This window comes from Saccoglossus kowalevskii, chromosome 5 (genome assembly GCF_978046115.1).
Source record: "Saccoglossus kowalevskii chromosome 5, keSacKowa6.1, whole genome shotgun sequence".
Taxonomy (NCBI): domain Eukaryota; kingdom Metazoa; phylum Hemichordata; class Enteropneusta; family Harrimaniidae; genus Saccoglossus; species Saccoglossus kowalevskii.
Genome location: NC_140645.1, coordinates 35,116,310 through 35,133,749, shown reverse-complemented (window position 1 = coordinate 35,133,749; position 17,440 = coordinate 35,116,310). Strand labels below are relative to the sequence as shown.

The window sequence follows — 17,440 nt, the reverse complement described above, 5'->3', positions numbered from 1 at the left end:
GTTTGGTTGACTCTACATTGCGAATAAACTCCGTAGTGGAGACCCAGCTAGATTATTTTCTCATTAAAACCTCCTTTCCTGTCCGACTTTGGCAATATTAAAATGAGACAAAAGTCTATTATTTAAAAAAAATATTTGAATGTTAACTGTAATACACTTAATGTAATATATGGTGCGCTTCCTTCCTATTACAGCTTAAAGCACATTTACAGATTATGCTGATAATGTATTTCTTGTCTTCATCCTGCACGAGTTACATGGGACTACAAGACATTACTGTGTGTGGGATTTATTTATTTATTTTGTTTTTAAATTATTTTTCTTTATTGATTTGTAGCAATATTACATGATATTACATGAATGCAATAATGATAAAACCCGATAAGCTGCCATTATGTGTTATTTTAATTGTAACACATGTTGTATACTATGATAACAACATCAACATTTGTGTTGCCATGGTCGCTCATTCGGTAATTACGTCCCACTCGATCACAAACTTTACCATGAAAGTATCATATGACAACTATAACCCGTGATACAAACGTGTATTTAATAGTATAAACGTGATATCACACCATGGTAAATTACACTGTGTGTCCAAATTTAGTTACATTACATAAAATTCAAAAAGTTTCACTATTAAGTAAAATCGTGTGTCATGATCAGGTCCTGACTGAACCACACGCGCTAGCCACATTACTCGCTGTTAAAGTGACTCACCAGAATTGTTGACCTTTCGAATATCAATAAAATTGAAATACGAATAATACAAACAGCTTAACCAGAAAAACATGCTACAAAAGTATGTTTACAGAGTCATAGTAACCTTGGTCACGTTTTCCATATAATTGTCATTCACAGCATTCCCGGTATTATTCAAGTATGTAGTTTCCTATCGTCAGTTATATATATAGTTCTTGGTTTCGCTGCTGTCCGATTTGCCGTCCGTCATGGAATGTTCCTGATCACCCCTCGACATGAAAATAATCATATGGACAATGCAAAATGTACAACAGCTACAATAAGAGGTAGCAGTTACCCAGTGAGTTCCACGTTGACCCCTATATTTGACTTCGCCCAGCAGTAGTTTTATGTACATGATCACCGACACAGTAGTTCACACTGGACACATAATCACATTATGTAGAAAACTATCTTTAATCACAAGGGTATGGCGTACAAAACGTATAATTATTTGTTCCATATTGAACTTCAAACACCAGCCCCCCTTGTTGCTGCCTTTCGGTTCAATTATGCCACGAAATTTCCACTAATAGCCACTAATAACATGATAAACATGAACATTAAAATTTTATATAGCAATATTATTAAAGATAAATCATTGCGACAATGGATTATGGGTCACCACGCAGAATACTACAATCCATTTCACACATTGCATTCGTAAAACAGTTTATAACTCAGTCCAGTCGTGGATCAGGCTTTGATTCGAGAGAGACATCCAAACCCTCATATAGACTATGGACCGCCATATATCAAATGGAGTTTTAGTCATATCGAGTATGAGAAATCGCCAAGAAGTTTCACAACATTCGTCACACAAAACGAGTTGTTTTGATATAAGCATTTTGTTTGGCATGAGCTTTGCATCACAACTCCGATGATGTATCACATGTTCAAAGTCCTGAGACATTTTGTGGAAAAAAGTGAATAATTTCCCGGAATTGGTGTTTTTTTGTGTTTATATACCAAACTTAACTTTTTTCAGTGCATTGTTTCAAATGAATAAGTTAAAAATAGCTGTAACCGATGAACCACTTTACAGGTTAACACGTTAACCTGTGTAGAGAAAAATTTGCTTATAAAAATTTCTTCGTACAACTCTTCTAAGGGTGATTGATTTGGATTTTTCCACGATCTGAATAATTCGTCATTATAATATATATACCATGAAAATGGCGCATGTGTTATACGTCATGCCACACCATCTTGCCAATCACCGTTTATGACACAATTTTCCAGCAAGAGTTATTACTGAAGTAGTGAATGTTATTGGTAGAGAACAGATGGGACGGTCCGAACGTTACAGACATTATGAATATAAAGCACGCTATGAATGCAGGGACAGATCATTGGAATCAATTGAAGAATCGACAATATCTCTGAGTGACTGAACCCATCGCGCTACGAATCGAGTAAGGTATGCTTCACATTGTATATTATGTGTATGTCTGTGAGAAAGCTCCTTTTGCCGAATTGGAACGTTTTGAAAGAGCGATACTGCTATTACATTTCAACTTGTGAGACCGTACTCATTACATCTTATTATACCAATGTGAGCCGGATATATACTGAGGTCTAAACTTATTAATTCAGTCTGTATTCTGTTTTTAGACCTTCAAAATGAACTTTGTAAAGTCTTTCGTTATTATAGAATTATTAGAATTAATGTCCATGTTGAAGCTACTGGAAATACAAAACTGTTTTTCCTTACATTGCAGAATGTACACATTATATTATATAACTGTATGTCTGTGTGTCTACAAGGTACAAAGTGCCAAGCTTAGTGACGGGGTAAGCTAGCTTTGTTTATAGAGCATTTACTTTAAATATTAATTATATTTTTTCGTGAACTCTATTTGTGGAACATATTGACAAATACATTCAAATTTGACGCAATAGATTAGATCACACATTTGCATCGTTCTGTAATCCATTACACAGGTATATTTTTAAAGGTGAATATGCTTTAGTCGTTTTTTTGGACCGATTGCATTGAAATCATGAACACGCGGTCATATTACATTATCTTTAACGTCGTCACAGCACATTAAATCATGGAGCACGTGATATGCGTCGTGTGACCTTCTAATCCACGGTAACTGACACATAACATTTGACTAACTACTTTGGCGCAGTAATACCAGGCATTATCTGCCATAAAACATCGCATATGGCACATCTATTATTAATTATTACCAAATTCACAGTTTACATGACACATTCAGCCTCATCTCAGTAACCTAATAGAAATATTTTATCAAATGTCAAAGTTACTATACTGCACGAGGACTATCGCAATTACAAAGGTGTTTAGCATGCTGCTTAACCTGCTGCTCAATCTCCGAATACCACAGTCGGCTGCACCATCTAGAAAGGAAAACAAACATATTTAACAGACTGCGAGAATGGCATACTTTTAATAGGATCGTCAATCTGCCAGTCCCGTTTATTGTTCATATCCTTATTAGTGCATGTAAAAAGCAAGTTGCCCTTGTCGTTAATAGTAGCAGTTTCCATGGAAAAACTGACGTATTCTTTAAATCTATAAATGGGCTCATGTCCATTAGCAAGAATGGGCAATACTGTAAATGCATTAATTATTCGCTTGTTTTATTTTATATCGCTATTTTGTCGATAGGTAAAATCCGCAAAGTAAAATCCACGTGAATATGTGAAATAACAATAGAACTCATTGTTTCTCCGTCAAGTTCGTGAAAATGAAATAAAATGCCAATGAAAATAAATGGTTTTACAGTAAGCAATGTTAAACGTATACATAAAGTACTATGAAAACCGAGAATCATTAGGCGCATTTAACCTTGCATTGAACTAATCCTTTAAACCAGTTACAATGTGGACACTTTACTTAGAGCCTCATCGTTCATTTCTGAAATGAACTTCACTGGAAGTAATGGAAGTATGAATGTGTTAAAAAGAATACAATGTCTTTAATATTAATACATATATTTTTTTTTTTGCAGAAAGGGTTACAAAAACGCGAATGTAAGTATTTGTATTATTTTTATTGTTCTCGGTACTGGTGTGAAATTGGTGTTAAAGTGCGGCTCCACAGTCCCCGGGATTACAGCATTGGGTCACGGGAAATGAATCTTCTAGAGCCGCCAAGTTGTTAATTTGGTAGACAGCTATTACCGTTTCCCCGGTCTTAAATAAATTGTCGGACAAACACCACAATTGTATTCTTTATATATTGGTTTTGTACGACAAAAAATAACGTACCCCATCAATAATAAATAAATTTCAAATTTATTTTCAAAAATAACAAGCATTGATAATGCATAGTCCCCGTTAAGTATTATCTGTAGTCGATTGAAATGTTCAGTACAAGTGACATGTAGAAATGAAAGATAAATTTGTTTTAACAGTAAAACAGATTATAGATTGTGTTAGTGTCAGAATAGTACCTACGTGGAAACTTTGAACTGAATTGGACTATATCTTACAGAGGAAATAACATGAAAGAAAAACGTAGCCAGTCGGGTATTGTTGTTCAAGTATCTTCAAAAGAAATATGCACCATAACCTAATATGTAAGGTCATCATACAAAGTTTGTTGAAAATGCCTTATTCAACTTTGGACTGAATCAGGCCATATCGCCCTGTTCAGCTCCAAGAAACAGTTCCGGACATGTTACAGGATGATATTTTACGGTTTTTTTTGAATTTTTTTGATCAAATCTCAAGACAAAACAGCCATTTTGGTCCAAATTTTGAAAAAAATATGACGTGCACGTGTAACCCAATATACATGATCATCATACAAAGTTTGTTGAAAATGCCTTATTCAACTTTGGACTGAATCAGGCCATATCGTTAAAGACTGTGATTTTAAGATATTAATCAAAATGGCCGCGATTTCGACAAATTTGATCAAATCTCAAAACAAAACATAGTGTTCTGTTATCTTGAAGTACCTATGTACAAACTTACATATCCATATCCATATCTTATGGAGGAATCAGCATGAAAACGAAAAAAAAATGGCTGCCAGTCGGCCATCTTGGACCGAATCTAGAAAAAAAAGTGACGTGCACCTATAATCCAATATGCATGATCACCATACAAAGTTTGATTGAAATCGCCTTGTTCAGCTCCGAGAAACTGTTCCGGACACGTTTAAATATAAGAATTTAGCTAATTTAAGGGACAAAATGGCTGCCAGTCAGCCATATTGAATCGCATCATAACAAAAATTTGTGTGCATATGTAGATCATCATACATTGTCTGTATACCAAGTTTGAATGAGATCGGTCAAAGGGTGTCCGAGAAATGGCTCCGGACGGATACAAGGACACACGGACGCACGGACAAACTAATAGTCCCTGTGTCGGGGCCTAATAATAATAATAACGTGAAAGGTAGAAGGCCCAAACTACAAATCAGAGGCCTTTTGTTAAGAGAACTTTCTTCTTGACTTATATTTCCGATACACTTTTGCATCGCAAATTGTCCACGCATCTCTATGGGTGGGCCCATAGCTTTACTGTTTCTATAATATACAAATATCCAAAATTGGCAACAAAAACTGTTACATATAAAAGAAAATCTGTGGGCCACAACTACAGCTGTACAAGTTATAACCGAACGTACATGAGCTTTGTCAACATTATTTGGGGGGTGGAAATGACGGAGTGGGTGAGATTGTAAACGAGGCAATACAAAAGATGTTTTATGTACTGAATGGATATGGTGAGCAGAATAATATATGAGCAGGACAAGTAACCTGTAGAATGCTGTGTGGGTCATATTTTTATATTGATTTTTGTTGCATTTGCAGCAAATAGTTACCAAACAATGAGAAATCTATAGGATTGAATATTAGACCTCTCATGCATAGTTCAAGACTGCCCAACCGGTACTTACACCAGATTTTAGTTACAGCACCTAGACGGTCTGTGGGTACAACTTCATGTTCCGAGTAATCGCAAGAAATTGACATGACAATAGAAATTCATGAAAGACTGGCACTCCCATGCAATTAATAGCAAGTGAAATTCCTGGGATTGAAACATATATGTTGAAGTCACTGATGTAGGCAATGAAAAACTTCAAGTTGACATAAAGACGAGGTAGTTTATTTAATCAGTGCTCAACTAGATTATAATTAATTTGTTTATTTCAATTTCTCCTGAAGTCAAATAGAATACACTGGTGAAACACGGTAGTAACCGTGGGTGAAAGGATGTTTTGGGGTGTTGTTTACATTGTGTATGGAGTGGTAGGGTCGGGTGTAGTTTGTTCATTTCCAACTCTTATGAAGTCACGTAGAATTTCACTTAATTTATTTTTGCTGACATGTTTTCAAGCATTACATGTGAATCCAATTTTCATTGTGCTGTGTCTCAATAGAGTATGAGGGAAATGGAATTTTCACTGAAATTTATTTCAGGGGAAAAATGTTTTTAGTGATAATGAAGTATTATGACAGAACCCCATACCCTCGCCGTGGCTTTCAATGCATATGGAAGTTATTTTCACGAGTGATGCGGTGTATCCTGCTGCCGTACTTTCACGAGTGAAACCACGGGGAGGGTGTGGGGTTCTGATATTATTACATATGTCCCATATTTTATTATTTGATGGTAAAGAAAGAACGTGCAACAAACCGGGATAGAAATTTAGGTCGGGAACCCAATTGACAATTAATATGCTCCAAGACAGTACTGCGACCTAGCAACGCGTGTCAGTGTAGAACGCGTGTCATTGTACGTGTGAAAATGAAATAATCAGACGTCTGATTTGAGTCATTGTCCGAATAAATAACTCGTGGATTTTTAAGCGCGGTGGTAGTCGCGCAGCGCGTGTTCGAATTTCTTGTAAATAAACAATGTATTTTACACGTGTTGTATACGTCGCTATGAGCCCCATATCGAACAGGACGCGACACAACGACTGTCGCCCTTTAGTTGGGACCACGATAGAACCAGAACTTAAACTGGGCTATTACGATACACGGTTTATGTTAAAATTAAAAGTTCCTCCACAGATGCCGTGTAACTGCGGTACTTCACTGATGGAATGACTTTCGTTGACATCGATCGTCGCTGACTCGTGAGCTGCACATTACAACTTCGTTTGTGATGTTACTTGCTGGTCGTGGATAGACTGAGTCTTGGTTGCCGGTAAATGTTGCTCATTTGGCGTTGGTAATCTTTATTTAGAATTGAGTAACGCCACAACGTCGCCAGCAGAAACCTCCTGGTATCTCGAAGTTGACAGTTGCAGCTCCATAGTAGTAATCGCTGATTTTACTGCGGGTCCAGGCTGCGGGTGAATCTTCCGAGAGCCCTTTAAGATTTATAAAACTCAGTTTCCAGGTGGTAAACATACATTAAGTTCTCCCAATCCTAGTTTTCTATGTGATATACATGTAACATGCCACAAATACTGGTGAATGATTTGAACCTGACAAAAATAGCAGACGGAAATGTGTTTACAAAATAAAAATAGTTCGGTAGCCAATGAAAATACCATGTTCATTTGCATATCGACCGTGAAAATACCGAAAACATTATTGCGTGGGTGACATGCAAATTAGTTTTAATCAAAATAAGTGACTGCCTAAAATTACCATTACTATTGTTCAAATTTAAATTCACTCGGCAAGTATATTTATGTACCCCAAGGGAAAAATATCGTACTTCTAAATATTGTTTATTTCGGCTATATTTCGAAAAACGATACTCCTGAAGGGACAACTTTATTTGCGCTCAGACCTCATTTGCACTTGCATTTGCATAATAATGCGAGATGTAGACACACCCTATTATAGTAAAATATCTCTATATCCACGAGAGGGACTGTGTTATATCCTATAATAGGTTGTGTCTACATCGCGCATTAAAATCTCCATATAACATTGGCGGGTAACAAAGATTGTGATGAAGGAAAGAGTGGTATAAACAAATATCAGTGATTACTTGAAATAGATACCAGGAAGGAAGGGGGTAAAAGAAAAGTTATATAACATTTTATTATTCAATAATTTATTAAAATACATAAGTTTGCCCAACTTCCTGTGATACAACACCTCAGACATAGCTCATTGCACTCGGCTTGAGTGTGGGCACACAGTTACTATTTGAATTTTTGATATCTGTTTTCATTAATGAGAAAGTTGACCCCAAAGTTAGAGTAACTGTTCACCAGGAATGGCTTTTTAACTCTTCTGTGATTTTTTTTTTGGCTTGGCTGATTTTGTTCATACTTGACAAGCAGGTCGTACCATCACTAATTGGAAAAACAATCCTGACCCACCGCTACCATGCCAACAGCCAAAATCTGTTTTTTTGAATACTCTCGCCTCAAATGTATTACCTCCTACCAGTCTTGTAACAGCAGTGGCCAAATGATCATGCCTTTTATTCTGGCTACGTTGCGCACTGGTAAGAGATCACCGGCGCTGACATTGTTACACTGTATCAACGTAATCCCAACGCAACTTTAAATAAACTGTAAATGCTGCCTCCAATGTAGAAAATACTATCGCAAAACGGTTGGAAATAATACATTTAACGGCTGAATACGTCCTAGCAATAAAATATAGTGACTTTTAAAGACAGAATGTTATTTTGCGAACCTCGTATAAGGTGACCGGTTTTAGTTATAAACCGACGTTAGCTTCACGACGTTTATGTCCTACCATGGTAACAGCCGAAAACATATTGCTTGTTTTTTACTGGCTTGTTTTCATTGGCAACCGAAGTATATATATTTTGTAAACAAATTTTCATCTGCTATTTTTATCCAGTTCAAATCGTTCAGCAACATTTTTGGCATATTAGGTGTACATCACATGGAATACTACGATTGAGAGAACTTGATGTATGTTGACTGAGTTTTATCATAGTACGAAGTACCAGGAGGCTTCTGCTGGCAACGTTGCGGCGTTACCCAGTTCCAAATAAAGATTACCAACGCCAAATGAGCAACATTTTAACTGGTAATCAAGATTCATTTAATCCATGACTAACAAGGAACATCACAAGCGAAGTTGTAGCACGCAGTACTAGTAAGTCATCCCGTCAGTGGAGTATCGCAGTAGCACGGCATGTTTGCCTTCAGGATTGTATGCAAACGAATCACGTGGTGTGCCGTTCTCGTTCAAACCCGGGATTCGATCAATAGGGGAGTTTCAGTAAAAAAACACATTACAAATCATGCCAGTTCAACATTTTCAAACTAATATACTAAAACAGAAATGCTCAGCGATGCAAAAAAGGATAGATATTACTTTTCAGTATACACATCTCTGATTATACAAATACAATCCCTCACATATTCTACTCCCAATTATTCCTGCGTAAAATGGAATAGCCTCTTTCCATGTTGACATTCTCAGTAAAATCATGTGATAGGCTGTTACAATTGGCTGTTACATACTATTTCGCCGATCTGGAAAATGTGTTTAATTAGCTCTCATTCAAGCGACAATGCACATTTCCCAGTGGGAGAGAACCTAACTCGAATCTGCCATTAAAAAATAGGGGTGTTTTCAGCAAAAAACGAATAATCCTTGAGTGCACACAATACACTGAATTTTAGAACAAATCTTGAATTAGTTACAGCAGAAGAATACCACAGAAATATCAGACGAAACATGAAAACACTATATATTGTATTTTGGCCTGAACCCTCTCTATTGCAATTCCAGGGATTATCCCCATATGTGCAACCATTTCCCACTTTCGTATCACCCAACCCTGAAAACAAATTCTTAATACCACGCTGAAGCGTTTGGTAATAAATATTTAATTTGATATTTATATTGCAGACCGTGATGCCTTGATAGATTTAGTAGACACGGATTCTCGTATCAAGGTAGCAACACCAATTCCAGACATGACAGAAATGACTTATTGCATAATGATGAACTCGTCATCTACCAATGATGGTTCTTTGATTTCTTATGCTGTACCTGGTGATCTCAACGAGTTGCTTCTGTATGACTACGGTAATCTGAAAATAGTTATTGATGATCACGAGTCACATACAACTGGAATTTCTGTCAACGATGGTATATGCCACCATATCTGCGTCACCTGGACATCTACAACTGGTCGTTATGAGTTGTACCTCGATGGAGTGGTAGTGGCTAGCGGTACCTTTGCACAAGGGGCAACGCTTCAGGGAGGTGGCTCACTGTACCTGGGACAAGAACAAGATTCAGTTGGTGGTTCATTTGATACTCACCAAGCGTTCGTTGGACAGATCACGAAATTCAACATGTGGGGGCGTGTTCTTAGTGAGCAGGAAATAACTGCTCAACCCGACTATGGTGATATTTATTCATGGGACTTCTCAACTCTTAGTATGACAGGAAGTGAGGTAAAGAAACTTGTAAATATCTGTGGTAAGTAGTTACTTCGGTAGTTTATAAAACATTACTTATTGACGCATTATATTAAACAAACTTACTTAAAAATTGTTAACACTGTGTAGATGCTTATCATTCAGAAAACTAAATATTATTATATTTTGACAGTGTTGGCTAATAGTATATAACCTATTACAGAAAACGATATCAACATTTGAAAACACTAAGGAATTCACATTTGTTTCAAAGTATTTTGTCTCAGAGAACTTCGTATAAGGTTTAAAGACACTCGTAAATAAGTTGTTATAACAAAAACATGTCCTGTTTTGTTAAATGCAATTTATAGTGAATTAAATGGAGTTCCAAGCATTCGCTACACTGCCAGTATAACTGCATTACTAGTCTGACTACACTACACTACACTACACTACACTACACTACACTAAGCTAATACATGCACTGTGACTTCCTTACAATGCTCTATACTGCCATGCACTACGATCTCACTATATTTTCACTACACATCACTAAACTGTCGTTATTCTACACTGAACTGTCACTAGACCACACTGCATTTCACTTTACCTACATTATTCCATCACTCTACTGCGTCATACACTACGTCAATGTATTTAGACTGGACTACACTACACTACACTACACTACACTACACTACACTACACTACACTACACACTTGTAAATTGTGTACGATTATTGTGTCAATGTATTACTTGCAGAATTACACTACACTGTGCTACACTGCATTGTTTATACACTACTCTGCATTACACTGCACTACACCATACTATAATGAACTACACTGCACCACATGCCACACTACATTAAACGATACTACACATTTATATGATTAATTTGTATCAATTTACTTAATTTATTTGAATTAAAATATTGGAATACATAAGAACAGAATATATAAAGTGAGTCTTGCTTAAATACTAATACGATTATTGACATTATATATATAATAATTCAAACATAATTCAAACTTGTCAACAGATGGTAACGCTATATAGTAAATATGTTCATTTTTTAATGTGACAATTGAAATGAAACATTTCCATTATTTAACAGATGGTGGCACTGTCATAGGTGACCCTCATTTCACCACATTGGATGGACGTCATTACAGTCATCAAGGAGTATGTTGGTACACGTTGCTAAAAGACTGCTCCAATGTCAAACCAGATTTCAAAATCATTGCTAAATTTGAACCTCGAGAAGATACCAGCGAAGAAATCAAAACTAGAGTCATTGCTATTAATATAACTGTTGGTGATGAATATGCAAATGTGAATAAGCTAGACGTAGTTAAAGTGAGTAATCAATCAATCAATCACGAATGACACAATTTAAGTATTTTGTTAATCATCATGATGTATTTTAATTTTGAATAAGGTGCAATTAGTACCAATTACAGCAAAATGAATTAATTTACAGGGAAATACAAGCAACATACTGCCCGAGTCATCAATCATACAAGCCGTGAAAACAAAAGAAAAGGTAGTTATGAGCTTCACACTGATGGATACTACATTCAAGTTAGATTGGACCTTGCGAAAACACAGCTTTTCTGTTAATCTTTCTGGTTCCGATTATCGTGGCAAGCTATGTGGATTATTGGGTAACTATAATGGTGATAGTCATGATGACTTCCAAAAACCTGATGGCACTATTGCTGATAACTCTTTCGACTTTGGTGAAAGCTGGAAATTGCGTGGAATGTCGTAAGTAATCATGTAACTCTCAGCCTCGCATGTCTTCTTCAGTAGCTTGATTGTAGTATATTTAGTCATGTTTCATACTTAACTCCATGACTTTACGTCGCCAGCAGTCGTATAGTGGGCATTACAAACTAAAGATGTGTCGTCTTCATCAAAGGGTGTGAATGTGATATATGAGTTCCTTAGCAACACCACGTAAATTTGATTTAATGTATTTAATAACATATTACAACCACTTTTTAACATAGTGCCGATAGAGTGACTTGCACTAAGGAACAGACATCATTGATATCTTACCGTTAATGGAATGAATATCGTCTATGATTATATTAGCAACTGCACCACTCAAATTAATCCTCATACTATAAACTGTACCATTTTGTTTATGTTGAGCCTGAAATCATGGTTTTACGTGGTTTGCATCACAAAAATTACTCATTGATTCCGTATCACTGATTGTCAATTTTACAAAAAATCGCATTACTTACTTTTTAATGATCAAGGTCACATTATATGTGCATGTATGTTCACAATACAGTTCGAAGAGAAAATAGTCACCACTTCAACGTGCATGCAATCTTCGGGACCATTTGTTGAAATGTTATAGTGTATAGATGTATGCAGGTTCATAATATTCCAAGACAAAACTTAGCACACACGATCTTTATGTGATCCCAGTATCTACATTGTAAGGTCAATAGTCAAGTTAACATTATATATTTCAATTGCAGTTATGTATGTAGTTATATGCATATGCAATGCATTTAGTGCAGGTTTGGCTGGCATCTCCTTTCAGTGTCGTCTAGTTTTGACAGTGTTTCTGGTGTTCAGAATTTACGGCGAATGGAGAATGCCACATAAAAACATTTCTTTATTCAAAAACGTCATTACACCACGGCATATATTGCATTCACGTACCATTCTCATTCACATATCTTTTTTAAACCTTTACAGATGTAAATGATTGTGATAATGTACACCGACGATGATTTGATTCTACCAACCCATAATTTAAAAAAGGAAATGGAGATATGACAAATTGTTCCAAAACTTATAAGAACAAGTCGAATAATATTGGTTTATATTATAATGCTATTTGCATTTTCTAGGATTTAGCTGCATGAATAGTAATACTGAGAACAGTACTGTTGTAAATCAATATTAAACACTACGGAATTCGAATTACGAGTTATAATAGTTTTTACCAGTAGCTGCATGTTTTGGGGTTCAGTTGAAATAAATTTATCAAAATGCAACACGTGTACGACTACTTTTTAATAAACCATGAATGAATGAGATTTTGATAATTCTGCAATCTGGATAAAATCAGTCGTAGATGGATGCTCCAGGGTACGTTTAACTGTGTTCGCTGGTGTGCATCCATTTATAACTGCATGAACATCTGACTAAATACAGTTACCGATGTGAGTAGTGTTCAAGTAGCTTTCCTCTGATGGAGCATGCCTTACTACTAAGTTGCTGTAACATCGGCTGTGGTGTGTTACATCACAGTGCCTCTCTCTATCTCGAACCGCGTTATGGGTAAATAAACCGTTCACACCCGGGCCGAGGGAGTCATGAAGTCAGACAGATTGCAATACCGTCAGAATATTCATTAAAATCGGCAAATTTGTCGTCACGCAAAACGATACCTCATTGTATGGCTCATATCACTAATTGAATTTCCATAGACGATAATGTTAACATATGATGAGATTGCTATATGAAAATGATGAACAAAGTTGAAAACATGGGTCAAAAATTGGAAATCAACATGCCAGTTATCACCCACATGAAAAAAAAACTTACATGTTGGCCAGCTCAAACTCTTACAAATCTCAAGTAAACAAGACCCGCCTACTGTATTTGGATTGCACCTAGAGAAATCACTGGAAAAACACCAAGATTAGAACATCCAAATACACACAGAATAAACCAACAGGTACACAGCCGCTAATTAGTAAACACAAGACCACACGTTGGTCTCACCTTTGACCCAGGTGATTACGCCCCAAACAGGGAGCACCTGAGAAAAAAAATATTTAAAAATTTCATTGGTTCTTGCAACGAGCAGCCATTGGTTGATTAGTGGCATGATACCTGTATGACTTCACATTGACCTCAAATTCCGCAACTACAACGTAAACAAGATATGTAAACAAAATTAGCACTATGAAATTTGGGGTTTTTGAACTCGCATGGGCATGTAGAGTCATCAAAGGAGAGAAAACTTTTCTCCGCCACATTCTTGACCAATTACATTCCCTCCACAAGCCTACTCACAGACGGTGCACATCTACACTGACAGTCAGGTGGCCATGGCCAATATCAACAAAGGTACATCCCGCAATGCGCTCGTCACGTCTGCACTCCAGGAATTATTTTGGCTATCTGTCACCCACAATTTCCACATACAAGCAAGCCATGTGCCAGGTAAGGAAAACCATATTCCAGATGCCATTTCCAGGTTGCACCAATCAGGCCAGCCCACATACCTCCATAGTTTTTATAGTGATATTGGACTAACTCTGTCTGATTTACAGGCCTTTGTGTCCACTTTCCCGAATCAAATGTCTTATAGGACTTATTGCTTGATTTCTTCCCAGATCCTAGCATCACAATGGCAACCAAATCCACCTACCGTCCCCTCCGCAAGGCCTACCTATCCTTCTGCAATCAGTATGGGTATTCCCAAGACCCAGTTGATCCTGTCGTATTAGGAAGGTATGCAGCCCTCCTAGCCCCTCGTCTCTCCCATAGCTCCATTCGTCAGTATCTCAGTATTGTCCGCCTGTTCCATGTTGAGGGCGGGTTGGCCAACCCTTTCCCTGGTAACTTCCCACTCACCTGTATCTTGCGGGGTATATCCCAGGTTAAAGGCTCAGCAGTTCAGAGGAAGTTAACAATTACCCCTGATCTGCTTCTGGGCATCCAGGCTCAATTGGAGTTGTCATGTCCTGCTGACATAGTTTTTTGGGCCATTTGTTTGATGCTGTTTTTTTGGACTCCTGCGGAAGTCCAACATGCTCCCCACATCCATGTCACAATTTGATGGTTCCCTCGATCTCAGGCGCAGGGATTTTTTGGTTTTCCCATGGGGTCTAGCAGTGGTCATTCGATGGTCCAAGACTATACAGACCAAGGATCGTCAATTGCTTTTACCCCTCCCAGTGCTTAAGGACCACCCCCTCTGCCCAGTTTCAGCCATTGTCACCGCTTTCAGGAATTCATCCTCACCATCAAAGGGCCCAGCTTCCGTCCTCCCATGCAGCTCTCCTAGGCCATGTCCTTTTCCATGCCCTTTGTTTGTTAGGCGTTTGTCATCGCTATTTTAGCCGTTGGGTCCAAACACCGACCTCTACTCCACTCACAGTTTTCGCCGTGGGGGAGGGGGCTCTTGGGGCTTCACTGTCGTATCCCTGCTGAGTTGATTTGACTGCTAGGCGACTGGAGGAGTGATGCTTTTCGTAGTTGTTTGCATCCGTCACTCCCTCTCCGTCTGCAGATGATTCAGGGGTTTGCTGCGGGCCTCCCTTCCACTCGCCCCAATGTCCCTACCCTACAAGTGTTTTCGGTCTTTGGGGACTTTAGTCTCATAGTGTTTTATAGTTTGTAGTTGTAGTTTGCCAGTACCCTCCCAAAGCATGCTACCTTATTTGCATTTGCTCATTTGCATATCAATGGGAGGGGCTGGGTTTTATAGCTTATAGTATTGTAGTTTAAATAAATTCTACCCCCTATTGGAGCCAAGACACTTGTGTGTTCTTTTCTGACAATCCCTGCCCTATGCTGCCTGCTATGGTCAAGCTGAATTTAAGGTCTTGTTAACTATTAACATGTTTCAAATTCAGTGTAATAATCCGGTCTGCTCAGTTTTTAAAAGTCAATTGTGAACGGGGCCATAGGGAGTCAGTCAAAGGACATCATCAAGGGATTTAGCATGACTACCCAATCAGGAACTAGCTTGACAGCTTATTACCATAAGTAAATAAACATTAATTTGTGGAGTGCAACTACTACAGTACAGCTGGCAACATTGCATCTTTTAGCAATCCTTTTTTCCCACCCAGCCCACCCTATTTTTTACCAAAATTTCAGGGAGCACCTGATATGTATGATATGTATGAATTTTTTTTTTTAGTGTTTGTGCTTTAACATGTTTTCTTGGTTGATTTAACTTCATTCAATTTAAGCTTTGTGCTTGTTTTATTTAATTTTATATGGTTGTGCCACGCTTGTTTTGTCATCGCTTCAACCCATTTAACCTGCTTTATCCAGGGGGACTTTAAGTCTCAGTGTTTTATAGTTTGTAGTTGTAGTTTGCCAGTACCCTCCTAAGGTCAGCTACCTCATTTGCTGGGTTTTATGGCTTATAGTGCTGTAATTTAATTAAATTCTATGCCCTATTGGATCCAAAACACTTGTGTGCGCGTGTTCTTTTCTGACAATCCCTGCCCCATGCTGCCTGCTATGGTCAAGCTGAATTTAATACTACAGCGTGACAAGCAAGGAAATAATCCCTATTGCTTCCAGCATATTTATAGTATACCTGGGCCTTTAAAATGACTGCACCCTTATACCATGGAGGTATAAACATTTATACCTCCATGCTTATACCTACATTCGAGTTTAAGAATACTAATTTTACTAAATCAGTAAATACTAAGACGCATGTGAGGTATCACTGGTGAATATAATAGGTGCAACAATGGAAATAATGATTTAGTCATTGGCATACAAGTATTTAAACTGACTGTCTTTATTTTGAACTGGGATAAGGTTGTATACTAATACTTTTTTTATTGCAAGAAACTATTGTCCCATGCTGTTACAGTGCAGCAACCTCATCTCATCATTCTGAGCTTTTTCATAAGTGTACATTAAAGCATTGTCAATTAGCGGGGATATTACTAAAAGAATTGCATAACCATATGAAAAACATAGGGCTTTCCCACTATGGAAAATACAATCGCCCTGAAAATATTACAAAACTGTGTAGATTTTGAAATAAAAAATGATTTGCACGAATGCATTTTGACACAGTGGCATGAAAGTGACTGCTTGGGTTAAACAGCTGGCAAATTGATTTGGTTGAAACCCGATATAAACTTGTTCACCAACGGTGTCTTGGTGAATATGTAAATCTGTTTTAGTTATAACAAGACATGAATATCACAGTCCCCGTTATTTAATTATAGAATACTAATTAACAAAGCAAGTATTTTAACATTCCATAACTTTTCATAACATTAATCATATATAACACAAGCCAGAAATTCGAGGTAACGTAATTGATTGAGTGATTTTAGTGACAGACATCATACGTAAGCCTCTTTGTTGCCAGTATATTCACATACAATGAATAAAGTTGACTGAGGTATATTGTATACTAGAGGGATTAGGGCACAATACTTATCCGCATACGAGTGTTACGTAATTGTCTTTACAACCAGGCGTTTTGGAATTGTCATGTTATTGTAGTTCTGCGATTTCTCTTAGTTCTTTTTTCAACATTTACCCCAGTGAAGATTTATGCTGATGATGTGAGCTTATTGGTTTATCTGGCTGCCCACCGTCCCTCAACACCTTGAGGGACGGTGGGCTGCCACATA

The 17,440-nt window shown here is 37.4% G+C and overlaps 1 protein-coding gene across 1 annotated transcript in view; it reads left to right on the top strand.

Moving 5' to 3' along the window:
- The window catches only part of LOC144343768 (uncharacterized), a 29,609-nt gene extending 16,525 nt beyond the window's left edge, over positions 1–13,084 (top strand). The window contains exons 4-7 of the mRNA XM_085498966.1: positions 9,543–10,121; positions 11,179–11,420; positions 11,545–11,831; positions 12,783–13,084. Of these exons, the coding sequence (XP_085355092.1) occupies positions 9,543–10,121; positions 11,179–11,420; positions 11,545–11,831; positions 12,783–12,792 (1,118 nt within the window). The 3' untranslated portion in view covers positions 12,793–13,084. The remainder of the gene's footprint in view (positions 1–9,542; positions 10,122–11,178; positions 11,421–11,544; positions 11,832–12,782) is intronic.
- The last annotated feature ends 4,356 nt before the right edge of the window (positions 13,085–17,440 follow it).